Source organism: Mangifera indica, unplaced genomic scaffold, assembly GCF_011075055.1.
Source record: "Mangifera indica cultivar Alphonso unplaced genomic scaffold, CATAS_Mindica_2.1 Un_0049, whole genome shotgun sequence".
In the NCBI taxonomy this organism is placed as follows: Eukaryota; Viridiplantae; Streptophyta; class Magnoliopsida; order Sapindales; family Anacardiaceae; genus Mangifera; species Mangifera indica.
This window is the reverse complement of record NW_025401141.1, coordinates 176,099-201,543: the sequence shown is the minus strand read 5'-3', so window position 1 is coordinate 201,543 and position 25,445 is coordinate 176,099. Positions and strand designations below refer to the sequence as shown.

The 25,445-nt window shown below is 35.2% G+C and overlaps 4 protein-coding genes across 7 annotated transcripts; 3 read left to right on the top strand and 1 right to left on the bottom strand.

The window, feature by feature from the left end:
- Positions 1 to 998: 998 nt before the first annotated feature.
- LOC123206788 lies at positions 999 to 10,089 on the top strand. Its single transcript, XM_044624030.1, has 6 exons — positions 999 to 1,255; positions 2,161 to 2,306; positions 7,646 to 7,689; positions 8,754 to 8,779; positions 8,852 to 9,140; positions 9,626 to 10,089. Exons 1-6 carry the CDS (start codon positions 1,141 to 1,143, stop codon positions 9,813 to 9,815), a joined length of 810 nt encoding a protein of 269 aa, XP_044479965.1. The 5' UTR covers positions 999 to 1,140; the 3' UTR covers positions 9,816 to 10,089.
- Positions 10,090 to 11,718: 1,629 nt separating this feature from the next.
- Positions 11,719 to 17,272, top strand: LOC123206784 (condensin-2 complex subunit D3-like). Of its 2 annotated transcripts, none has more exons than XM_044624025.1 (9): positions 11,719 to 13,273; positions 13,548 to 14,276; positions 14,532 to 15,023; positions 15,469 to 15,560; positions 15,683 to 15,770; positions 15,850 to 15,964; positions 16,068 to 16,194; positions 16,265 to 16,454; positions 16,527 to 17,272. In XM_044624025.1, the coding sequence occupies exons 1-9, from the start codon at positions 11,810 to 11,812 to the stop codon at positions 17,172 to 17,174; spliced, it is 3,945 nt and encodes a 1,314-aa protein (XP_044479960.1). In that variant the 5' UTR covers positions 11,719 to 11,809; the 3' UTR covers positions 17,175 to 17,272. The 2 variants fall into 2 exon arrangements, with proteins under 2 accessions (XP_044479960.1, XP_044479961.1); XM_044624026.1 differs by having other exon boundaries at positions 11,720 to 13,273; positions 16,280 to 16,454.
- An 807-nt stretch (positions 17,273 to 18,079) lies between these two features.
- On the top strand, positions 18,080 to 21,145 carry LOC123206764 (chaperone protein dnaJ 49-like). Of its 3 annotated transcripts, none has more exons than XM_044623994.1 (3): positions 18,080 to 18,203; positions 18,345 to 19,477; positions 20,670 to 21,145. In XM_044623994.1, exon 2 carries the CDS (start codon positions 18,426 to 18,428, stop codon positions 19,473 to 19,475), a length of 1,050 nt encoding a protein of 349 aa, XP_044479929.1. In that variant the 5' UTR covers positions 18,080 to 18,203; positions 18,345 to 18,425; the 3' UTR covers positions 19,476 to 19,477; positions 20,670 to 21,145. The 3 variants fall into 3 exon arrangements, with proteins under 3 accessions (XP_044479929.1, XP_044479928.1, XP_044479930.1); XM_044623993.1 differs by lacking the exon at positions 20,670 to 21,145 and adding an exon at positions 20,135 to 20,661; XM_044623995.1 differs by lacking the exon at positions 20,670 to 21,145 and adding an exon at positions 19,569 to 19,788.
- A 1,473-nt stretch (positions 21,146 to 22,618) lies between these two features.
- LOC123206772 lies at positions 22,619 to 23,454 on the bottom strand. The gene has a single exon (XM_044624010.1). The coding sequence runs from the start codon at positions 23,331 to 23,333 to the stop codon at positions 22,965 to 22,967; it is 369 nt and encodes a 122-aa protein (XP_044479945.1). The 5' UTR covers positions 23,334 to 23,454; the 3' UTR covers positions 22,619 to 22,964.
- Between the last annotated feature and the right edge of the window lie 1,991 nt (positions 23,455 to 25,445).

The following is a 25,445-nucleotide window of genomic DNA, read 5'->3' as shown; positions in this document are numbered from 1 at the left end:
GTATGTATATATATATGCATACATACATACATATGTATGATGACAATGGATCCACCTAAAATGGCAAGGTTCAATATATCATAGGTCATATCATGCTAAGGCTCAAAAAATTGAGAAGGCCCATAAAATCTCGAGATTCATGACAAAACTTACAGTATAACATGATATATCTTTTAATTTTATTTTTTTTCTGCATACCGTTTTACAAAAATGAAAATTTATGTGGGTCATGTTGTATATCCGGTAGCCTTCCTCTAAGGTCATGAAACAATAGCTTTATTCCTAAGTCTTGCCACACCTTATAAATTTGTCAAATCATGTCATATTTAGGTTGTGTTCAAAATTTGTGTCATCGTAACATAAATCTATCATATATTATTTGAGTCTAACAAGTTGACTCAATTTATCCATGGAAGAGATTTTCAATTCATAGCCACACTCAAAAGTTTATAAAGTGGGTATTCAAAATTTTCGCTATTTTTAATATTTAACGTCTTAAAGTGATAATAATTTGAAGTTGTTAAAAACAATTTCATAGAGGGGTTGGTTTTGATTTGGACGGAATTTAAATAAACTTTAATACAAAATCAATTTAAATTGAAAAAGATCAACAAATTAAGATAAAAAAATATTTGACTTTTGAGTGTAACCAACCTTACATCATCCCATAAAGGAGCCAATGACATCCTATTATGCCAGAGAATCTTACTTCAACCATAATTAATGCTTATTAATTGAGTTCATTCCTTAAATTACTATAATACCCCTCAAAATGTGGGTGATTTTTCTTGTTTTCACGGAAGTCAAAAGTCAAAATTCCTGATAAATTAAAAACATCGAATCAATAACCAACACATAAGCCTGATAGCTACGTGTTCAGAAATGATTGGTCTTAATTTTTCATTCCAGTGGAGTCGAGCGTAAAATGTCAAAACACACTATGAGGATTCTTTTTAGCATTCAAAAGCGTGCTAGTTATGGAAGAAGTGCCAAATCAATCTTGCATGCACCAGATTTTACTGTTTAAGAGCCAATGAAGACTCAGGGCCACTATAAAAAAACAGTTTTTTGTTTTTATACTTCTTTTGCAGTTGCAATTTCCAGTCTGAGAGTGAAAGAGATATAGAATTTTGATTAAAAATGGCTCAGGCACCTGCAACTTCAGCTGTTGTTTGCCCAATTTGCCGCGGTGAGCTATCTGACACCTGTGGCCGCTCCATTGTCAGGCTCCAGTGCTCCCATTTGTTCCACCTCGGTCAGTAATATGAAGTTTGCATTTTTGGTTATTGTTATGGACGTTTATGTGTATAGTGAAATTATGCTTTCTATGAGGATTTACCTGTAATTTTGTGTTGGTGATTTCAAACAACGGTCAATGTAATGGCAGGAAAATGACTGTGTAAATTACAATTAGCTTAAATTATATATAGGCTTACGGGCATGCCTGTTATTAAATTTATTGAGTGAGGCTTGTGCTTGAGGGTCTGTCACTACAAGTTCATGTTCCGTTTCTTAGAGCCCTGACTCTTTCACTTGATGACAAACCACAAGTATTTGCGAGAATCAGTTTCAAACTGAGTTATAATTGGGTTCTAGAAGACTTTTAGATTATTAGGAGGAAAATATTATATCCTGTTAATTGTTGTGCACGTTTTTGTTTGGATGTTCAATCCATGTTGCATGGTGGGTTGCCTGTCTTGAATTTTGATGCTTTAAACAGTTATATAGATTGTAAAATTTGTATATGCTAAAAAGTTGTTGATTGGGGAAATATCTATTGAATGTTATTGAAATTTGACTATAAAATGGTTGTTCAATTGGTTTGTGTAAAAAGCATATGATGAATTGGGTGCTTTGAGAGTGGAACATTGTAGTATTCATATAACTGCATCAGTGAAATTACACAATCCATCGGTGAAACTCTATTTCCTGGTTTCCAAGTACACTAAGTCTTGCCCACTATTGGGGCACCTGGGACTAACATACTCTGTTGTTTCATTCTCATTTAGAAGTCAAAACCAACTGTATGTTTTGTACTTGTGAAACTTAATATACAGTTAATTTGAAAAATGTTGTATGTCTTCTTCTTGGTATCAATTATTATAGCTTGCATTTGAACTTTATTGTTCTTTTATAACTAATATTCTGCTTCATTTTCAGATTGCATTGGTTCTGCATTTAATTTTGCGGGGATTATGCAATGTCCTATTTGTCGAGAAATGGAAAATGGTGTATGGCGACGTTTTGAGATTATGGAACAAGATGTGGATCAGGAGGGTGATGGAGATGAACAACATGTCCAAACGGTAAAATAGGGGCCTCCTTGATTTATGATTCTTAAACAATCCCAATAAATTGTCGTGTTACCCTTAAATTTTAAAATTGTTTCTGGTATTCAATGTTTTTTCATCTTGACTTTCCTACAATGGATGCAATAATTTTGTTATAACAATTGCAGTACTTTTATGCAAAACTTATTTGGTTTGGTTTCATAAACTTTATATTTGATGCTTCTCTTAGAAATTGCTTTGAAGGATGTGATAGGCTACAAAATTATTTGAAATTTATTTCTTTAATTCATACAACATTCAATATTCTTGGATGTTTGTGTATTGATGGAAAGCTATGCTTTGCTCCTTGCACATACATAAAGTAAGACATTGTGTTGTCTCAAATTGAACAACTTTTGATTGATTAGTTCCATTTTATTGATTTCAAAAGGAAAGCTCCTTCTTTAGATTTATAGCTAATTCAAAAACAAATAGAGTAAATCTCATAAATTGATAAGTTTGTTGATAGCGTCTAAATACCTTGATTGTTGAACTGCATTGTATTTACTGATATATTTACATGGAAAAAACATGTACACTAGGAAAATATTGGAAATGTCCTCTACAAATGTTAAATCCAATCTCTTAAAGATACTAAGTTGTCTTTGATCAAACTTTCTTGTGTAATAAACATCATGATGTAATATATTTTCTTGATTATAAATGGAAACCTTGTTGCTCACAAAGGACAAGTAGAAGCTTCTCACTAAGCTACAAGAAAGATTACATTTTCATGGCCAAGAGGTTGATATAGAAATCTGTCATCAACTTATTGGTTTTATGGTATTTGTCTTGATAGAAAATAATGCCAATAATTTGTCGCTGTCTAAAATTTTCACAAATAATGGTTTAAGAAGTAACAAATTTGGATAGCCTAATGGAAGTGTTATGAGATTTTTGGTTTATCACAAGTAAAGGAATCCTTAGCTGAGATATCATGAGGAAGAAAGTAAATTATACAAGGATTTCCTTGTACATTTCTTGATGTTATGAATTTTATAAAAAAATTGTGTTCCAGTATAATTGTATTAAGAAGAATTAAGATGCGTTTTCTGCATGTTCATGACGGCTATATGTGGTTTTCTTGCTTGTCAAGCTAGCTTACATGCATTGGAGTTCATAGTAAGAACCATATTCTTATATGGTTGAAATGTTGGACTATGAAAAATATACAGGTAATTAATTATAGAGTTGATCATACAATAATGAAAACATATGCTTTATAGTTGATTGCTTTAACTATGGGAATTTCGTGACTAGTCGAGTTAGTCTAATTGCCTAGGAAATTTTGATTTATGTTGAAAGTTCCTGTAATAGGATTCCAAGGATATATAGTTGCTTAAGAAGTTTGTTCAAAGATGGTACATACCTGTCTTAGAAAAGTGAAATTTAGAAAATGATGAGAACATGTTGCCTATGGAATTAAGAAATTTTGAGATGATATCAATAATCATTTTAAGATGTTGTTGCTCATAGAATGGGTATTTGTTTCAACAAGAATCTCAAACTTAATAAGCTTCAATAATCGATGTTAAAAACCTAAACATAAGGCCGTTATTTGTCCTCTTTAGCTCGTTACGTCCATATATAATGTTATATTTTTTGATAATCTTGAAGTCCCTTGAGCTTGCTTCGCAAGTTGGAGTTCCTTCTTTGATTTTATAGCAAGTCAAAGACTAGATAAAGTAAATCTCATAAATTAATAAGTATGTCAATACTCTAATGTGTCAAAATACTATGGTGGTTAAACTACATTTAAGTATTATTTATCAAAGCTTTTACATGAATAACAGAAGGATATATTTGATATATTCTCTGAAATATTAAATTCAATCCAAAAGATCCTAAACTTCTTCTTGATCAAACTGTCTTCGGATTTCTCTTTATGTTATGAGATTTATGATGTAATATATCTTCTAGTAAAAACGTGTAGCTCACAAAGACAAGAAGAATCTTTTAACTAAGCTATAAGAAAGATTACCTTTTCAAGGCCAAGAGTGGAATTGAGAAATCTATCATCAATTTATTGGTTTTATGGTATTTCTTTGTATAGAGACTAATGTTGACGATTTGTAGCTATTTAAAATTACATCAAAGAATGGGTATTGACAAATTTTTGGATAGCCTAATGGATGCATGATGATATTATGGTTTGTCTCAAGTTCATGAATCAATTGTCGGGATTTTCTTAAGTCCTATTTACGAATTATAAGTTAATTTACAATTCTTTCCCTTTAGATACCATCTTGATATTAATGTTCTTTAAATAACTGAGTGTCCTACTATAATTGTATTAAGGAGAACTAAGGATGCATTTTGTGCATGTTGGACACAAGTGCTACATGCGGCTTTCTTGCTTTCCATCCTAGAGCTAGCTTACATGTATTAGAGTTTATTAGAAGAACCATTATATATTTGAAATGTTCGATTATGGAAGCCTACATATATCATTAATTATGTAATTAAGGATACAACAATGAAAGCATATATTTCGTAGTTGATTGCCTTGAACTATTTTGACTAGTCAAGTTTGCCTAATTGCCTTGGTAATTTTGATTCACTTAGCAAGCTCTTATCATAGGACTTTAAGGATACACAACTGCCTAAGAAGTCTTTTCAAGCATGGTACGTGCTTGTTTTAGAAAGTGAAAATCTATATATGATGACAACATGTTGCATATGGAATTAAGAAATTTTGAGATGACTTCATCAATGTTTTTGAAATGTTTTAACTCATGAAATTGGGTATTCAAGTCAATGAGAATCTATTAGCAACCTAGCTAGGTTCCTATTCTTAACCCAAACAAACGGAATAAATTGATAGAAAATAGAATCAATTTTGGTGAGGAACAATGGTTTATTGAAATAGAATAACAAAACAGTCACTAATTGGCTATTCAAGAGGCTAAATCTCTCCCAAAAATTCCTAACATTCGAGAGGTTAGGGGCTCTTCTTCTCAACCAAAGTTGCCCAAAACTTTTCCAAGAAGTCTTCGCTCCTTCTCACCCCCTTTTCTTCTCTTTTTATACAATGTTCTCCTCCAACTACCCATGATTTCATTTGCCACGTATCTACAATTTTCAAGTGGTCTTGCCTCTGTCTAACAGAATCTCAAACTTGATATGAGCTTCAATTATCTATGTTAAAAAAAACTCCTTCTTTGGTTTGACGTAGACTTCCATAAGGCTATAATTTACCCTCTTTGGATCGTCACTTTCTATATACTATTACATTGTTGTTTATAACTTGAAATGGGTTGTTAAGGGCCCACAACTTCTAAGAAGAGCATGTGCAAGAATGCTTGAACCTTTAATGTCAAAACTGAAAGCAACGAATAGTATTTAGTAAACATAGAAAATTTAAATCAACCAACTCGTAGTCCCCTCTATTTTAATCATCTTAAATTTGAAATTTCTTTTATCATTTATTAGTGTAGTCGTCATAAATTTTTCCAAAAATGCTGTCAATTAACAACATTTGACCAATATAGGTTTTACTTTATAGAATAATTCCATCATCATCATCATTTGCTTCGTATTTAATTTTGGCTTGATTAGAAAAGGAAGAAGATTTTAATTGGAAAATGGCAAGTAAAATTTGTTAACTTATTCTTTCAACACACATGGGACTTTGTATTAGCTAAATTCCCATCCTCATCTATACCTAAGTAGGCTGATCTTGGTTCTTTGTTTAAAATTGACCATTAATATTGTTAAGCTAGTATAGGAAGCTAAAATTGAAAGTCAAGGTACTTACTGCATTCTTGCAAAATTGTGTTTGAACTATGGACGTTGAATAACTACTAAAAGTAATTCTCTTTGGTAAACGAATGAACTATCACACATGTTTCTTGGTGATTGCTTCTAGGTGAACCTCATAGTTAAGTCGTAACCTTATTGCTTTTATTTTTATAAAAAATAACACATTTTCTCTGGAAATGATTTTTTACTAAAAGTTGAAATTATCCCACATCGCTAAGTTGTTGGGCTATAATGGTATATATATGTGGTTAGCACCTTGCTTTAAGCTGGGATTTGGGAGTAAGTTATACCGAAACCCATTTATTAGTTGTTTAACCAATAATCTATTTGTACCCTTTTATCTTTTCTAGATACTTTTCGGTGGTTGTGAAGTTTACCATCATTGTCACCTTCACGTCTTTTATTTTCAGGTCATATCTAGCTACTCACGTGCTTGAATAAAATGTTTGCTTAGACCTCAAATGTTCATTAAACTATAAATATTACATGATAGGCATTTAAGATATACAATTCAAGTAGGTAAGTTTAAAACGAGATTTATAGTAATTCCTTTTGGTGTTCAATTTTCCTTAGATGGCAGTACCATTGAAAGAACACAATCTTGTTCAGTCTAGTTTCTTTGAAGGTCATACGGTTGAACCATTTGTATGATCCTGGTAGTTCTTTCTTACGTGAACCATGTGAATTAGCTAGTAAATATTAGACACAAGAAAATGACCATGGTGGGAGTATGCGACCGTGTTCCTTTCATCAAATAGTTGCTAAAAATTTGTGAGAAACAAGGTGCTTGAGGACCTTTAATTAACCAGTTTCATGCTTTTCTCCCCTAAGACTTACCCTGAAGGGCCATTTCCAAAGTTAGAAATGCCTTTGGGTAGATGCTAAGGTTATTGAATTCTAGGTTGATACAAAGATCTTTGATGATTAAGTAATTGGACTAATTACCATTTATTTTCATTTTGCATCTATAAGGAATGCCTTAAATAGAATTAAATTGGCAGTAAAAATAGTGTGGAACTTGGTCTCCGAAAAAGCGAGTTTTTAAATTTGAAGTTAATACCTCAGAAATTACTGTGGCCTGGAAAATCTATTTTGATTCTTGTAGAGGTATTAGTACACTTTAATACCACCACATGGAAATTCAGAAGGATTTTCTTTTGTAATTCATATGCAAACATATAATGCTGTCTCTACCCACCTATCAGATATCCTACTTTGCCCCACTCGCTTCTTTATTTCTGCTCTTTGTCTGGGTGTTCACATGCACACCTTTTATGTGATTGTGCCTTTTTTTTTCTGTGTACCTGCTGGTTTTTCATGATTTGACTGATGTGAATGTGTCTTAAAACTTTAAGACTGCTATCTCTTGATGATATTTTTGGTACTTAAATGTCGTTCTTGGACTTCTTGTTACAAAGTAGTTGCACTTTGCTTTTGATTGAAATAATTTGTGTACCTCATTTTTGTCCTTTTAATAGATGCCATGCCATATTAATTGATAATTGGTGTTGAATGCCTTTTTCTTACATTGTATGGCTGTGGATGTTTCACAGTTTCAGCAATTTCTTGGACAGCACTGCTGCCCAATTCATGGATGGTGAGTAAGCATGATCTCCCATGTGTAGGATTTTAGGTTATGTACTTTAAATTTTGCAATGCTGACAGCAGTGATAGTTAAGTTTTAAAAATACTTTATGATTAAAGAAATGTGCTATATTTTTATGAATGTTGCATCCCTCCTCAATATCCAACTTGCTTCTTTTTGACATTTGAAAAAATGTTCGCTGCTGCACTTATCTGCATATGCTTAGTTCTCATTTTATGTCCAGAGGCAATGCCAAGGAACAGACCTGGATGATTGTATCATAAAGAATTCTTGTTGCCTAGTGAATTTTGAAGATTCAAATTCAAAATCTGATTTTCTGCTCATGAAGAAAGAATTCATTTACCTGAAGTTTTCTTACTCTGATTTAAGAGATTATGATGTTTTTATTTAGTGTTCTGAATTGTGGTGCATTGTATCTAAATGATTTTTAGCAAAAAGTTATTTAGTACCCTAAAAAATACTACGTATGGAACTCTTCTTTCCTTTTTTTCTGGTTTACTGCATTTATTATGATACCTAAATAAGAAAATTGTAGAAGCAATGCTTTTAGACCCTGATTTGGTGTTGATTCAGTCAAATGGTTGGTCCGCAAGTCAATTGGCTGGTCAAACCAGTGAAATCAACATGGCATACTTCAAAATTTAAAATGGGGTTTAACCATGTGACATCAACATAATGGTCAATTGCTGTTCAACACTATTCACTCGTGGTTCAATGGTTAAAATAAGTTTTAGCTTGACTTGGACCAGATTTGATACCGGTTCCCTGTTGGACCGGCCAGTCTAAGTTCGGGTTTAAACCAGTGGCTTGGGGATGCCTTTCTACTTGTCCGTAAATTTAGTTCAAAGCATCTATATGGTGAATTAGCAAATTGAGGAATGATTTATTGACTGTATTACCACTTTCCTTTGTCTTACATTTTCTTTTTCCAGTCTTTGGTAAAAATTAAACTGCCAACCACACTCTTCGCATGTTGAAAATGGTACACATGGACCTTATAAGTTATCAGGGATATGACTACTTTGTCTCACTCGTTGTTTCTTTTAATTTTTCAGGGCTCCAATGCAACCAGCTTTGGATAGTAAGTTGTTGGGATTGCTGATCATCAAATCGAATCATTGTTATTAATTAATCTAGTAAACTTCTTTTGTAGATGCTGATCAGGATATAGCTGAAGCTGAAATGCCAGCCGTTTTCCCTAGTGCTCATCAATATCATCATCAGCATCATGGACAGCCGATGATCACTGAGATATTTACTTCCCAAATGATCATTCATCATCCCAATGCCAACCATGTTCTTCATCATCCAAATGCCAACCATGTTCTTGGTACAAATCGGACTTTAGTTTCATCTGGAATCCAGGGAGCCCCTGGGGGTCATTATGGTGCCAATCTGCCAAATATGGAATTAGGTGGTTATGAAATTATTCGTGAACATGGGTAAGCTCCAATAGCTTCATTCTACCTGCATGATAAATTTAGTTAGTAAATTTTCGAATATATATCTCTCAGAGCCATTGAATTTCTAATGTGGCATGGACAACTTTGCATCAGAAACAGTTTTTGCTGTGATTTTAATTTTTGGTTCAGAACGTTAAAGAAGTAATCTTTAACTGTATCAATAGTTACCTGCACAAATTTTTAACACTTTCAATGTTGTTCAGATTAGCTGTCTAGTCTTTCTTATTCTCATTAGATGTCTGCAACTAAGATGTGAAAATAAGCAAATTTACTTTTCCGATTTAGTGTTGCATCTGTGCTCCAATGATGTTGTCGCATGCACTTCATCTTTGTAGGCTCGATGCTTCTTGTTCTGTTGATTCTTGAGCTTGTTGTTCATGCCTAATCAGAACTGCACCCAATTACAATATATTGGTAGATCGTATGTTATGACCTGCAATTCATGGTTTTATGTTATCCTACAGGCGACGACCCTACGTTTTTCATAACTGGTTTCCAGAAGCACGTGTTCCAGCACAACACCAACCTGCTATCTATCAGAACTTCATGGAGCCGGCAAATCATGTTCATCGGCGTGTCGAGGAACAAGTTAATGCTTTGCCTGACGAATGTAATCCAGACGATGCGGAGATTCATTGGGCACCAGAAGATTAGGTGCCCTTCCTGGCACCTAATGAAGCTGGCTGAAACATTGTGTGACATTATCAAGCATCTGAGGTGTCACAGAAAATAAAACTCTTCCTTCTAAAACTGAACTTGCTGGTAGAAGGCTTTGAATAATTTTTGAAACTGATACAACTGCTTGTTTGCTTATGATGTTTCGGCCATAGAATAAATACCCTGGACTACCTTTTTGGCGATTAATTTGGTTTATGGATAGTCTTTTTCAAGCTTGCAAAATAATATTCAGCGGGATGATATTTATTTACTTGTTGCCTGCCTACTCTGTGTGGATCTCCGGTAATGGAGATTCGGCATTGTTCTTAGATCATTTCTAGTTTCACAGGGGAGAAAAAAAAAAATGGCAGCACTTGCCAGTGACATCGGAGGAAGTTATTGTCAACAGGGAAAGGGACTATTTCCCACCCATTTTTTAGCGCCATTTCAAAAGCATACTCATGCCAGATGAAAAACCCAAACACCTATCCAAAGTTTAATCTATTTGTTCCACCCACATATTTTCTATTATATGAAGGGGTAAATTCGTCATTTTATCAATTATATTAAATAATTAAAAATTTATCTCATTTTTCCCCCGTTAATTTGAAAAACTAACATTTATCCCCTAAATTAAGTTTTAAAAAATTCACTTTTCCCTCCTGAAATGCAGCCACTTTTTCTAGCGACGACGGAGAAGTTTTTGTCCAAAGGTCGATCACTTCTGGAAGACGATTGTCGTCCAGATCTTTGGACGACATTTCGTTGTCCATTCTAGACGACAAGCGTTGTCTAGAAAATGGACGACGAGGGTCGTTTGGAATGGACGACGAGCGTCGTACAGAGAATGGACAAGCCCTTGTCACTCTCCCTCCAGCCACGTCGTCGCTGGTGGCCGAAGGGAAAATGAAAAAAAAATAGGGATTTGAGGGGGTGAAAGTCACTTTTTAAAGTTTAGGGATGGGGGTAAAGTGTAACTTTTAAAATCGGAGAGGAAAAATGCGATAGAATTATATCAGTGAAATATAAACAGTAAAATGACGGTTTTACCCCTCTATTTAACGGAGAATTTAACGGCAGTTGTGGGTAGATGCAAATAGATTAAACTTTGGGTTGGTTTTTGGATTTTTCATCTGATGTGGATATGTTTTTGAGATGTGACTAAACAATGGGTGGGAAATAGTCCTTTCCCCTTGTCAATATTAGGATTGGATTTGATCGAGCTACAGTTAGACAAACACCCTAGGCTGAGCTAGGCCAAGGGAAGGGGTTCTAAACCTTGACTCGGGCCTCATGGATAATGAGCCTCGGGACCAGACTTAGAGACCAAGCCTAGGGCTCGATGGTATAATGTCCAGCTCCTAGGATTGGGCCCAAAAATAAAATAGATTAAAAAATTACCTAGTAATTTAAAAGAATTATTTATTATTTATTTATTTATAAAATATAATATTAAAATAATGAACATGTTCAAATAGGACTCAATCTAGGGCAAGGCTTTCCATATAGAGATAAGTTAAGGCCCTTGTATTTTCATCTCTAAATTTGGTTGAGTTTGAATGGAGTTTAATTTAAAATTGATTCAAATAAAAAAAAGCTAATTTATGATAACTCAATTGAAGTTTAAATTTAATTTAAAAATATTTTTTTATTAAATTTAATTTAAATAAATTCAAACTCTAATATTCAAGTTAATTCAAATTCAATTTTTTAATATAAATTTAAATAGTTTGAATCGGACAATTGATAACATTATTTTTTTTAATTGTTTAAAATAATATTTGTTGTTATTTTATTTAAAAAAATTGCATTAATATATAAAATAAAAAAAATCAGTAATTTAACATATTGTTACATTTAAAAAAAATAGTCCTTTTGATTGCGATGTCCTCTCAGGTATTCTGTATTTTTTCGTTTAAGCGGGAACGCTCAAAAATTCAAAGCGTTTTGGCTGGCCAAAAGCTCCCGAGTCTGAAAGGGCAGCCATAGCCATGGAAGAAGAAGATGCAACGATATCAAGAATCATTACTGACCTTGAAGAAACCCTAAATCAAAACCCAACTACTCCCATCTCTCACTCTACTCTCCAAGATCTCCAGTCTCTTTTGAACACAAATGACCCGGATCTCATTTTTCGATTTTTCGACCAACTCCCATCCAAAGGCCTCTCCGTATCATCTCTCATACATCCGATTTCATCGGCTATGGACGGGGGCCCCACCAACCTCTCGCTCTTGGCTTCCAAAGTTTATCTCTCTCTGCTTCTCTCTCCTAACTCCCCAGTTTTCACGCTCTTCACGCCCATGGCATTTCTCTCTCTCCTCCGCTCCATCCGCCGCGCTCTCAAGCGTCCACAACACGGGGCAAATGGTGGGACCCGGCTGACAGTTACTCGTAAGAGGAAAAGAGGTGAGAAGGCCCGGGGTTCGAAGGATATTACGAGAAGTTTGAATGAATTTAACGAGGAGGAGAGCGAGTATGACGGAAGGACATTGTTAATTGTACTCGAGAAGTTGGAATCTGTGATGGGTTTAATTTATTTGAATCGGTTTCCTGACAGTTTGAAATCTTTGATACAAATGGTTGCTGAAATTCCGGTTCTGTCTCTTGAAATGGGTGCTTCTTTTGGTGGTTATAGTGGATTGACTGATTTGTGTTCCAGGATTTTGAGTAGATTGCTGAGGAGTGAACACGGTGACATGGCGAGTACTGCTGCTGAGGTGTTGAAGTCGTTGACACCGTTGATTTTGATGGGTAAATCTCAAGCGAGAACTTTTGCATTGGGGTTTTTGAGGGGTAAAATGATGGGTTTGGCTAAAGAGAGTGATGGGGTGAAAAAAGCGGTGATGAACTTGCCGAAGTATTTGGCGAACAAAGCGCAGGAGAAGGCTGAGCCAAGGGGTTTAGCGGTGGAGGCCATAATGGAGATTGTTAAAGCAATGGAGTTTAAGGATCAAGTTGGGTTTGCTGAATATACAGTGAAGATGTGTCAAGGGAAGCCTAATCTTAGATTGATAGCAGTTGATCTTATTTTAATGTTAATGATGTCATTGAGAGATCGACTGTGCGTGGATTCGGATGGCAAAGTTGAAGATTCTTGGGGGTTGAGTTGTTTGGAGGCTTTGATTCAGCGTTGCTCAGATTCTAGTGCCGCAATTCGTGCTCGAGCTTTGTCAAATTTGGCTCAGTTGGTAGGAGAATTTATGAGTAATGAAAAGAATAGGGAAGTCTTGAAGAAAGTAATGGGATTTCGAGAAGGTGAAATGAATACCCTTTTAAGGATTAGATGTATGGATGAGAAAGCTGCTGTTAGGAAGGCTGCACTTATGCTAGTTACCAAGTTTACAGGGCTTTTTGGTGGTTCAGTAGATGGAGTTGTGCTCAAGACACTGGGTATATCTTGTTCTGATCCGCTTGTTAGCATCAGGAAAGCAGCAATTTCAGCTATTTCTGAGGTTAATTTACTTTTTTGCTTCATATAAAGTTTCTTAGTTTGGTTTCTGATGCATTTATGTTCTCCCTTATGTTTCCCATCTACATAAGTTTGTGTTATCCTACAAGTCGTTTATTGACATTTGGAGACTTAGAAGATCAAATTGAAGTGTCATTTGATTCAATGAGATTGTTTAGATGCATATATAGCTAAAATTTGCTTCTTGCTATTATTCTCTGATAAATTTCACTTCATGCATTTCAGAATCTGATGTTGTATCTATATCCATTATGCAGGCTTTTAGAACGTTTTCTGATGAAAGTGTTACTGCAGAGTGGCTACATTCTGTTCCGTGTTTAATAACTGACAATGAAACTAGCATTCAAGAAGAATGTGAGAAGTTGTTCCTGGAATTGGTCTTGGATCGAGTATCGAGGGCGGGATCTTCTGGTTCCACTCTCCATGACTCAAATGTGAAGGAAAAAAGTATAGAAAAGGAGATTAAGCTGTTGTTTCCTGAGGGGGTCTTGGGTCTTCTGAAAGAGATCTGTAATGGGGAGGTGACACCTTGGGTGAAGAAAATCTGCACCAGCCTGGGGAAGAAGAAAAGACTGAAGCCCAAAATTGCTATAGCTCTTCAGAATGTTATAAGATCATCTGAATCTATCTGGTTAAAACACTCCATGGCAATTGAGAAGTGGACAGCCCCAGCTGGTGCTTGGTTTCTTCTATCAGAGGTATCAGCATACCTTCCAAAAGCAGTGGACTGGGAGTTCCTTCATCACCACTGGCAGCTTCTTGACAAGTATGAAGCAGGAGGTGACTTCAAAAGCCCACTTGCATCAAGAGATGAGCAGGAAGATGAAGAGGGAATTGTATCTAGTTCTGTTTCGTGGGCTGGTGATCGTGTTTGCCTCCTTCAAACAATCTCTAATGTTTCTGTAGAGTTGCCTCCAGAAGCTGCTGCAGATTTAGCTCATAACTTACTTAAGCGGATTGAAGGATTCAACATGCACACAACAGAGGTACTTGCCTTTGGAGCTTTGATCAGGGTATTAAAGAAAACAATGTTACTAAATTTTCAGCTCATTTTATAGGTGACTTGTCTGAACTGTATAGCCTATTTCCTAGGGACTAGTCTTTTGAACGTCCTCACCAATCATAATTAAGATAAAAAGCATTAGTATGTGTTCAAATCCAGGGTAACCTAAATTAGTATCATTACAGTGAAAACATGATTTTTTATTTGCATTTTGTTTATTTAGTAAATTTGATGGCAGGTTAATGCTCATGTAAAAGCTCTTAGAACATTGTGTAGACAGAAGGCTTTGAATGCTACAGAAGCTGATATGCTTGTCTTGAAATGGGTGCACCAACTTCTCTCCAAAGCTTCTCAAATTTTAGAAAAATTCATTTCAGAGATTTCAGAAGCAAATAAAGATAGCAGTTTCTTTACTCCTCCCAGAAGTGGTAGAGAGGGCAAGAAAGCAATGGCAGTGTCCAGATCATTGTCAGAAGTAGTCACTGCCGTTTATACCATTGGATCTGTGGTTATAGTTTGTCCCACTGCTGATATGAGCTCTATTGTTCCTCTATTATACACCATCATTACTTCAGGGAATTCTGGTCCAAACTTGAATAAATTACCAGGTCCATCTGTCTCTATAAAGCAGATAGCTCCTTCATTGTATATTCAAGCATGGCTTACATTGGGGAAGTTGTGCCTTGCGGATGGCAAACTTGCAAAGAGTTATATTCCTCTGTTTGTGCAGGTTCATTCATCATCTTATCTTCACACCACTTTCATACTATTAGATGACTCTTAACGATCAACACTAAGCTTTGAGTGTCTAAACCAGGAATTACACAAAAATCTTCCACAGCACTCTTTATCTGATATATTATAATAGTCAATAGTGAGAGGATGTCCTATTCTTGTAAACTATCTAACTGCAGACTTTTTTTTCATGCGTAATTGACCAACTTATTTGCAAAAAGAATTTTGAAGGAGTACCAATACTTGAGTCTCTTGTAAGATCCCTGAGACATCCTAGCATTGCTCTTTCTATTGTTCTACAAAAGGCAACTCTTCCCTCCTCCTTTCCCCATTACCATTTGAATTGTTCCTACCAGATCATGTCACTATTTCTAGCACCTAGTTTTTTTCTGTCCCAAAATTTTGGTTTCAAATTGCTTACAGTGGATGTTTTGTTGCAGGAGCTTGAAAAAAGTGATTGTGTGGCCCTTCGCAACAATATTGTAGTAATGATGGCAGACTTTTGTGTTCGTTACACTGCTTTGGTTGATTGGTGAGGCCTGTAGAAAGTTAATTGAAATGTTGTACTCATCATTTTATCTATTGAGAAAATACTAATATGTTTGGTATAAATTGCTACTTTTGAATAATGGCTTTGCTTTCTGAAGTTGACAGTTATATAGCAAAGATCACTATGTGTCTACGAGATTCATGTGAACTTGTGAGAAGACAGACATTTATACTACTGTCAAGATTATTACAGGTATATTCTTTATGGTTCTGTCAAATTATTAGTTGTCCTTACACTTTGAATTAATTAATTTTTCTATTTATACATTCAGAGAGACTATGTAAAGTGGAGAGGGGTGCTCTTCCTTCGATTTCTTCTGTCTCTGGTTGATGAATCAGAGAAGATTAGACAACTTGCTGATTATCTTTTTGGGAATATTTTAAAAGGTTACACTGATTCTTCAACTTATCAGATTTTCCTTTTCAAAGAAGTTGCTGATGTATTTTCCTTGTTTTTGGGCTTTGATCATTGTGTATAACATCTTGGCAGCCAAGGCTCCACTTCTAGCTTACAACAGTTTTGTCGAGGCTATATTTGTCCTAAATGATTGCCATGTTCATAATGGTCTCAATGACTCTAGGGGTTTGCAAACAGAGCACCGATTGTTTTCCATCAGGTACATGTGTTCACATTCAGCGACAGAAAGAATTGTGTAACTTAAAATTGCTGATTTATTACATTGAAAGTATTACTCTTTTCAGGGGAAATGATGAAAAGTCCAGGTCTAAAAGAATGCATATCTATGTTTCTTTGCTTAAGCAAATGGCTCCAGAGCACCTCTTAGCAACCTTTGCAAAGTTATGTGCTGAAATTCTTGCAGCTGCTTCGGATGGCATGCTCAACATAGAGGATGCCACTGGACAGTCTGTTCTTCAGGTACAATCCTAAAGACATTCATTTAACAAACAAGAATGTAAATAAATATTCAATGTTTATGTCATGGAGCAGGATGCATTCCAAATTCTTGCCTGCAAAGAGATTCGAATCACTGCTACACGTGGGTCAGCATCTGATGCAGGAGAAATAGAGGAAGAAGCCGGAGATGCGGGAGCATCATCAGCTGCTGCTAAAGGAAGAGCCATAACACAAGCAGTGAGAAAAGGGCTCATCCAAAACACCATCCCCATTTTCATAGAACTTAAAAGGCTACTAGAGAGCAAGAACAGCCCCCTCTCAGGCTCACTAATGGAATGCCTTAGAATTCTCCTCAAGGACTATAAAAACGAGATTGATGACATTCTAGTTGCTGATAGGCAGCTCCAGAAAGAACTCACTTATGATATGCAAAAATATGAATCAGCCAAGGCTGCTGCAGCTGTTGCCACGTCACCTGCCCTCTCAAAGGGGCATAGCAGTTTGGCTAAGAATTTGCAAACTGACTCTAGAATGGCTTCAGCAATGGCAAATGCAGCGGCTGCAGCCACTGCTCGGTCTGTGCTCAAGGAAGTTAACACTCAAACACCGCCCCTGAGTGCCATGAGTGTGCCAAAACTCAAGACGGCCCAGAGAGGAACCGCAGCTCGAAATGACAGACCCTTACATGTATTAGAATCTCTGAGAAGTAGAAAATCTTTTGATTCAGATGAAGAAAACTGATGTATACTAATTCGTGTGGGCTCTGTTTTTAGCTTGTATAATTTCACATATACATAATTTCCATTATATTTTATTTTTTATCACCCAATTTTCACAAAGATGCGAGAAAACAGAAATATCGAGACTTGGTGGGTTTCCTTCGCCTTAATAAGTCGAAGTTTCTTATTGTCATGGAAGTTAGGGCTGGATTCGAGCCGAGCTCGGCTTGGCTCGCAGCCAGCTCGGGCTCGGCTCGAGTTTGATTCGTTTACGGTTTGGTTCAATTCGTTTTTCATATCAAAACGGTATTGTTTTGTATATATATATATCAAAACGAAGTCGTTTTGTATAGAAAATTTAAAAAAAAAATCTATCGAGCCAGTTCAGGCTCGGCTCGAGTCCAACCCTAATGAAAGTGCATTCATGTTTTATTTTGAATTCCAATGGAAAAGTAAATCGTTTTCTACCATATTAGGGTGATACAATCATACTATCTTAGTAGGAATTAAAATAGAAATGCGTTTTCAGATGAATGTAAATGGATTGTAGGGAGGTAAGACCGAGCAATGTGAGATAAATATTCACATGGATTGAACTTACATAAATTCTAAAATAAATTTGGGTGAAATGAGTTCAGTTTAGTTGAGTTTGAGCTCAAATTCGAATCTAAAAATTTGTTATTATCAAATTTAAGAGGTGTTCAATTTGTTAAACCTTTTTTTTATACAAAATTAATCACAACAAATAGGTAAACTAGCATACACTTTGTTAGGCCATAACACCGTAAAAACATTTTCTTTTATTGTTTTATCACTCTCCCTTCAATAAATTTAATTATTTCTTCTTTCATATCATATGTCTTGGGTTGGTCAGGAAAAAATTTGTTGAAAATCCAGAAACACTTACATTCTTACGTGGCAGACTCCTATTAGAGAGCCTGACAAACATTGCCGACGTGGCTTTCCATTAAATAAACCGGTACTTTTCTTCTGGCGTCGGGTTCCTGGATCCTCTCTCGCTGTTACGAGGCTTCTTGGATTTCTGTATCAGGTAATTTTTTATTCTATTTTTAGATTATCTTTATTTTTATTTTTTTTGTGATCTACTTTATTTTTTAAATTACGTGTTAGAATTTTAGGAATATATGCAAATTTTTATAATTTAATTATTTTACATTTTTGTTTAATTTAGGTAATGTGTAATTTACGGATTGAAAATTGAAAGTGTCGAGTTGGGTGATTTGATTTTGAATTCGAGTGTCGAGTTATCGTTATGGAGAGTAACAAAGACGAGGCGTTGAGATGTTTTCGTATAGCTGAACAAGCGATTGCTTCTGAAAATAAAGAGCGTGCATTGAAATTTATTAAAATTGCGCGACGGCTCAATCGTGATTTATCTGTTGATGAACTTTTGGCTGCTTGTGAGAAGCTTGGTTCTGGTGATTCCGGGTTGAAGAGGCGTATTGATGATGGTGATTATAAGAAAATTAAGCGCCCGTTGAAATTTGATGAGGATTTGAATGGGGAGAGGAATTATGGTCAAGAAGATGTTGAATTGATTAGGCAGATTAAGAGAAACCAAGACTATTATGAGATTCTCGGTGTGGAAAGGACTTCTACAGTAGAGCAGATTAGGAAGGCATATAGAAAATTGTCGTTGAAGGTCCACCCAGATAAGAATAAGGCGCCGGGTTCTGAGGAAGCATTTAAGAAAGTGAGCAAGGCTTTCAAGTGCTTGAGTGATGATGATTCGAGGAGGCAGTATGATCATGTTGGTTTGGTTGATGAATTCGAATATAACCAACGGCATAATGTTAGGCAGAGGAGAAGGAGAACTCAGCATGATTTTTTTGATGAGGATTTTGATCCTGATGAGATATTTAGGTCATTCTTTGGTCAAACAAATATGTTTCGATCAGCATATGTTTATAGTAATAGAGAATCAAGGAGTCATCAAAGAGAGGAGTTTCATGGACCAGGGCCTAATCTTTTGGTTCTTCTTCAGATAATTCCTTTTTTGTTGATATTATTGCTTGCTTTCCTGCCATTTTCAGAGCCCAGTTACTCATTGCACAAGAATTTTCACTATCAGATTCCTAGGACTACTGAGAAATATGGAGTCGAATTTTATGTGAAATCATTAGCATTTGATGAGCACTTTCCTCATGGTAGTCCTGCTCGAGCTCATGTTGAGAACAATGTGGTTAAGGATTACAAAACATTGCTTTGGAGGTATTGTAATGTAGAGCTACAGAAGCGCCATTGGAATAAGAATCTGCCTACTCCTCACTGCAATAAACTAGAAAATTTTGGACTAGCATAAAGGTAAACACTTGCTTATTTTGTGTACATTATGTATGCTTGTTTTAGTGTTTTTTGCATCCAAAATGATTTAATAACTTAAATGCCAATGCAGTCTGTTATGGTGAATTGTACGGGAATTTCATCTGCATTCTCAACTTGAATACCCTTTTCGGCTGCTTAAGCCAAAAAATTTTATTAAATGTTGGCCATGACCAGCCAGGCAACATGTCACTTAACCGTGATGCAGCAGTAGCATTTGAAATTGTTGGTAACCCATCCCTTTTATCATCTGCTATTTGATCAATATAATAGGACCAAATTTTCATTTCTAACCGTTTTGGCATATTTTACATTTTTATCTTATTGGTAGTGCAATCGTGCATACAGAGAGACAAGTTTTTTGGTCTTTTATATGTTTGGGAATGATTTGCTAACAATCCATTGACGAAAAACTACCTTAGATTGGTGACTCGAATTCCTGTTTGCATTAGCTTTGTCCATTTCCATTATGGAGCTACCTACCTTTAAGCATTCTCCATTTCTTTGGAGTCTCTAAATGCTGCATTCTGTGTCTTCTGTTGTACATTATTGAGCACACAGTGTTCATCATCTTGCATCAACACTGTTGCTGTTATCTTTCAAGATTAAAATTTAATTTTGATACCTTTTTCTTTGCAGCCTCTTGACATAAATATATAAAGCTAGCTTATGGATCTTTCCTATAAATTCGGTAGAGCTATTACAGCGAGCTCCACATTTACTTCTGTATTTCATCCGGATGCAAAACCTGACAAATCTTTCTAGTTCAAGCAGTTCTTCGGCTTTTATTTTTTTGGGTTGCAATTTAAGATTCAGTCTCCTCATAAATTGTCACTAATTTACTTGAGAGAGTAACAAGTTTAACTGCCTATGGGCATCCATTCTGGGCAGAAAGCTATAGTGCAACTTAGGACGACCGAGCTGCTTTTTGATCCAAGAATGAGAACTAAAGCAATTACTTTAAAACAGAGATTTACACTTGGCACTGTGATGAACACTCACTCGAAAGTGTTTAAAGTTTTGGTTACTAGAGGATCTTATGTCAGACCGGGTTGTAATGCATATTTTCAAGCAACATTTTGGACCACATATTTCTCTTTAGATGTTTTTTAGTGTTGGCACGATCTTACAATCTTATTTATCTAAATAACACGATGTTTCTTCAATCGAACAGAGCATTATGGCTAGAATCTTGGAAAGGTAAAATTACAAACCGTGAATAATGAGCATGGACCCATGAGTCGAGTAGTGGTGGGTTAATAAGACAATTTTGTGGGGTTGAGTCCCAAATATGTGAGCCAGGCCTAGCATTAGCAGCCACTTGTCCCTCTGCCGAGGTGGTCCCTCGTCTGCAGACTGGTCTTCAGAATTTGCCAAGGTGAACCTATTTCATTTCCATTACACACTTTCATTTCGATAATAGTGTCAATTAGAAACTTGTATGCAGCTTCTTATTGCATTGCGATTAGAAGAGCTCTATATTTTACCTGGCAATGTATGTCTTTCTGGGTTTCCTTCTCCCTGAGTTTGATCCTGATTAGATTATTGGATTTTTGAAGATTATCTTGTAGAAATATTCACCTTTGTTAAGCTCTTTTGTATGTCTCATTGTCATAGTAAAAGATCCAATAGATATTGGCTTGTGAAGGATGCGATTCTCTAATGAATGCATTCTATTTCCAAAATTATAAAAATAAAAAAAAAACAGCTGAATCGTATGATCTTTGAAATCTCTAAATAAGGTTGTCATTGGTGGCAACAAGACCTTGCTCTGTTAGTAGAGGCCTTCTAGGCTTCATGACAATTGCTTGAGGTCACTAGAGGCCCTGCTGTAGCCTTTTAAGGCGGTGGAATGCCTTGCGACAGCCAGGAAAGCCATGGTGGCTTCTTGGCAAAGTCGAATCAGGCCATATCAGCCTTTTGACAACCAGTTGTGGTCAGATTTGGCCTCTACTTCACCTGAGAGGCCATAATTGGCTTTTAGACAACCAATAAACGTTGGATTTGGCCTCAAGGCGCACCATTGAAGTCGCAAGTAGTTGTAGCGTGTAACAAGGGACGAAGAAAGAGGTATGAGAGTGAAAACATAGAGGAGCGGAAAAAAGAGAAATAATGAAATAGTAAGGCGGGGGAAAATTTTAGTGGGACCGTACAAGATCACATTTCGCCGGATGTGGCCAAATTGTCAATGATCGTCTTCAAGAGAAATATGATAATTTCTTAAAGCAAAATAATTAAAGGTAATATAATAATTTACCCTTCTAATACAGTGTTAAGATTGTCTTCTATGACCAGAGTTATGTTATGGGTAAAAACTAAAACTTGGATAGATGGAAATTTGCAGTGTCTAATACTAATAACTCTTAGGATGGATTGATTTGAAAAATATTTTATTATCAAAATTAAAATATTATTTTAAAGATAAATTATTTTAAAAATTATTAAGTATAAATTATTATTATAAAATTTAATAAAATAAATAAAAATAAATAATTATTATATTTGATTAGAGATAATATAAGAATATTAATATATTATTTTATTTAAATAATTTTGAATATAATGATTTTAAAATATTTTTATGCTATTTAGTATATTAATTAAAAATAAAATTATTTTTGTTTTAAAAAAATTAATAAATAACAATATAATTATAATAAAATTAAAATTATTTTAATAATTTTTTAATATATAAAATAAAAATAATAATTAAATTACTTTATATATTATTTATTATATCACAATTAATAATAAAAAATAAATTATTAAAATATATTTTTTACTTTAGAACAGATCACTTCTTTAAAAGGACTGAAAATTTTTATTGATACTTTTATAATTTTATATTAATTATAAAATTGAATTATAAATTTTTAATGTGAACTCAAACTCATCTACACCAATTCCTCCCATGATTTGAGAATTGATATAGAAAATGATCAATTTGACACGCGGCAACCGATCTGCCTTGTCAGGAGGAGTATGTGCTCCTGCACCCACATGTCAGTGACCTCATTGTAGACTTAAGAGCCATATTTATTGACAGTGCTACCTCATTAAATAATTCGTACATTTTTTAAAAAAAGAGATGACCACGTGCCCACGTGCCAGTGCAAGATATCAAGATTCAAGAAGCAATTAAAATATCCGAAAAAGGGACCTCATTATCAAAAGACAAAAAGAAAATGTTAAAAAGAGAGCCAGACCAGCCAACTCTGTCCACAGGCGCTGCTACACTACCCACCGACGGTGGCTTTTCCACGGACCAACCCAAGCTGACACTTTTTACAGCACAAAAAGACCATTATGCCCTAAAAATAAGAAAGGACACTCACGATAATGAAAGGGTAATATCTATAATTAACATTGGACAATTAGGTAAAATTACAAAAGAGATCCTTCCCCAGTGCACTGTATACATACAATATCTCAGAAGTATTTTAGAACAAAGAAGGGTAACCCAGATCCATCATTCACCAGAATCATCATCACCGCCAAAGATCGATACACGATTGTAAAGCAAAAACAAAATCAACACGAGGAAAAGCGCCACACCGACAGGCGACCCACTAACCCTGTGAATGGAGTCTGGCTCGCCGGTGGAGAACAAGCTGGACACAAATGAGCCACGATCGGAAGACAGAAACTGTATGGTGAGTAGGAGAACAATAGGCAAGAGCAAAAGCCCCACTGGGCTCAAGAGCTCGGCAATGAACTCGGTCACGGCCTCGCCTGAGTCACCGAACAGAAACGGAACCAGCACCACTATGCTCACCACCACCGCCAGTATCAGGCCGTGAGGAGCTCCACCATGACCGTGTGGCCTCTCTTCAAACATTGCTTTGCGTCTGGTTTGGTTTGGTTGGGCGTCAGAGTTTTCTCAGTCTTTTTTTTCTCTCTTCAAGAGTCCTTGCAGTGAATGTGAGAGAAAGCGGATGGTGGGCTTATAATAGGATTCAAGTATGGGGACGCGGTTGTCCCAGGGGGAAAGAACTTTTTACCCCTTTATTTTCAATAATACAATGATATGTTCAACCATCTGGGTCGGTTCGGCCCGCAACACGGTATGACTATACTGTTGAAAAGGCGTGGTTCTTGTGGGGGGTATTGTTTGTAATTTTACAGGCGGTGTCAAAGTTTTAGGGTTCGACCTATAAAAACAAAAAACAAAATTTATAATAAATAATAAATATATAATATGAGGGATCAATCTCTACTAAAACATATGAGGTGATGAGCTAAAGATCCATATTGACGTGACTCAAGGGATCTTATGTTTTGCCTCTAACCTTATGTTGAATTCAATACGAACTTGTAAGACCCATTCTTTGGTAGGTTTTAGGGTTTTCAGCATAACCTGTAATGTTGTGCCTAATAATATATGTACAAAAATATAGGTAAACCTTGTACATATCAATGTTTATATTTGCATTTTGAATCTTCACACACATAATATTATATTATTTTTATTTTATATTGTATGGATTAAGGTTAAATCCGAATCAAACCAACCGGATTTAAGTTGATGTTTTAGCTTAATTCAAATTGAAACTTTAGCTCAACAACTCAACTTGAATTCTTCTACTGTAATATTGTTCTTCATGTCAGTAATACACTTCATCCCATCAACACCCATTTGATGGCATCTCCAATCAATTCAAATAAACTCAAATTCAAGCTTAACCATTATAGATTTAAGTTGAGTTTAAGACAATCCATATTTGGACTCAATTCAACTTTCATTTAAACCCTAATGTAGATTGAGACTTTAACGTAAATTTTGTTGTTGTTTGGTCTATAATGTTTGTCCAATTATAATTTTTTCAATAACAATAAAAATTATATGTACTTATATTAAATATCAATAATATGTAATTATATAACTGAATGATTTTAAATTAAATATAACATAATACATCCACCATATTGTTCTACATTATTGGTAATACTTAAAGTATATAAAAATAAATAATTAATTCACCCAATCACTTATATTATATAATACAATTTAAATAATTATACGTTACATTAATGTTTATTCCTAATATTGTGTTTCATATTATAATTAATATTGACATTGATAACTCATGACTTTAGTGCCATTAGGAGTGAATTCGAACTTAACTAAATTTGAACTCTGGCTCGATTAATGAAAAACCGTATGTACCATTACCAAATTTGTGCACTCTCCCAGATTTCCAGCTGTAAAAGCTCTCATTTCTCACATTTTTTTTTCAAGTGTTGTATGTAAACATTTCAACTAAATAAGACAAGCTTATGGATGCAAAGATATTAGTTATACATAAATGGTGAGGTAATCTCTTATTTAATAGAGGAACTTTTTTTAGGGTAGACAGGGAGACCGCGGCTTCTCTGGCTGCAGAATATTTGAAACCAGAAGACCCTTTTGGGTTTTGAAGCCGAAGCATGAAATTGCAAGGAAGGTGGATGTCTCGGTCTTTCCTTGAGGAGTAAATGTTGAAGCTTCTAGGTCATTTCTGGTTTCGCTATAATGCTTGCTGTCTCTCTTGCCCTTATCGCAACTCTAAGCGCGTCGCCCCGGTAAAATAATTTCACCACAGAAACCAATGTTTTGGTAGATGGTTGTTAGGTTGACAGGCTTTGATGGGCATCGATTATTAGTCATTATAGAACCTGGCAGGCAGAATAGACAGTTGCCTTCTGCTTTCCTACACGTTCTGTTTATTAGAGTGATTCTAACTTAATATGACAATCCAATACAAATAAAGTTTCTCCTTAAAATTAAAAACCGTGGAAATGGAAATAAATAATTGGATCTGAAAGGGCTCAGTCGTTGCTTGGATAGGCAATACCAAAACCAATGGGAAACAAAAGCCATCCACCTTTCTTTGTTCTTGACTTTGAGATACATAAGGCCATGTTGGAGCGTGCACGCAAGAGGCCAAGCTTAATCAGATGGTATATTTTA

Bases quoted from the DNA above. Each gene is read 5' to 3' on its own strand.
- LOC123206764 (XM_044623994.1), top strand. From the start codon at position 18,426: ATGGAGAGTAACAAAGACGAGGCGTTGAGATGTTTTCGTATAGCTGAA.
- LOC123206784 (XM_044624025.1), top strand. From the start codon at position 11,810: ATGGAAGAAGAAGATGCAACGATATCAAGAATCATTACTGACCTTGAA. The intron at 15,771-15,849 runs GTATATTCTTTA...TTATACATTCAG, and splicing joins TACTGTCAAGATTATTACAG to AGAGACTATGTAAAGTGGAG. The intron at 16,195-16,264 runs GTACATGTGTTC...TTACATTGAAAG, and splicing joins CACCGATTGTTTTCCATCAG to TATTACTCTTTTCAGGGGAA.
- LOC123206788 (XM_044624030.1), top strand. From the start codon at position 1,141: ATGGCTCAGGCACCTGCAACTTCAGCTGTTGTTTGCCCAATTTGCCGC. The intron at 1,256-2,160 runs GTCAGTAATATG...CTTCATTTTCAG, and splicing joins CTCCCATTTGTTCCACCTCG to ATTGCATTGGTTCTGCATTT. The intron at 9,141-9,625 runs GTAAGCTCCAAT...GTTATCCTACAG, and splicing joins GAAATTATTCGTGAACATGG to GCGACGACCCTACGTTTTTC.
- LOC123206772 (XM_044624010.1), bottom strand. From the start codon at position 23,333: ATGTTTGAAGAGAGGCCACACGGTCATGGTGGAGCTCCTCACGGCCTG.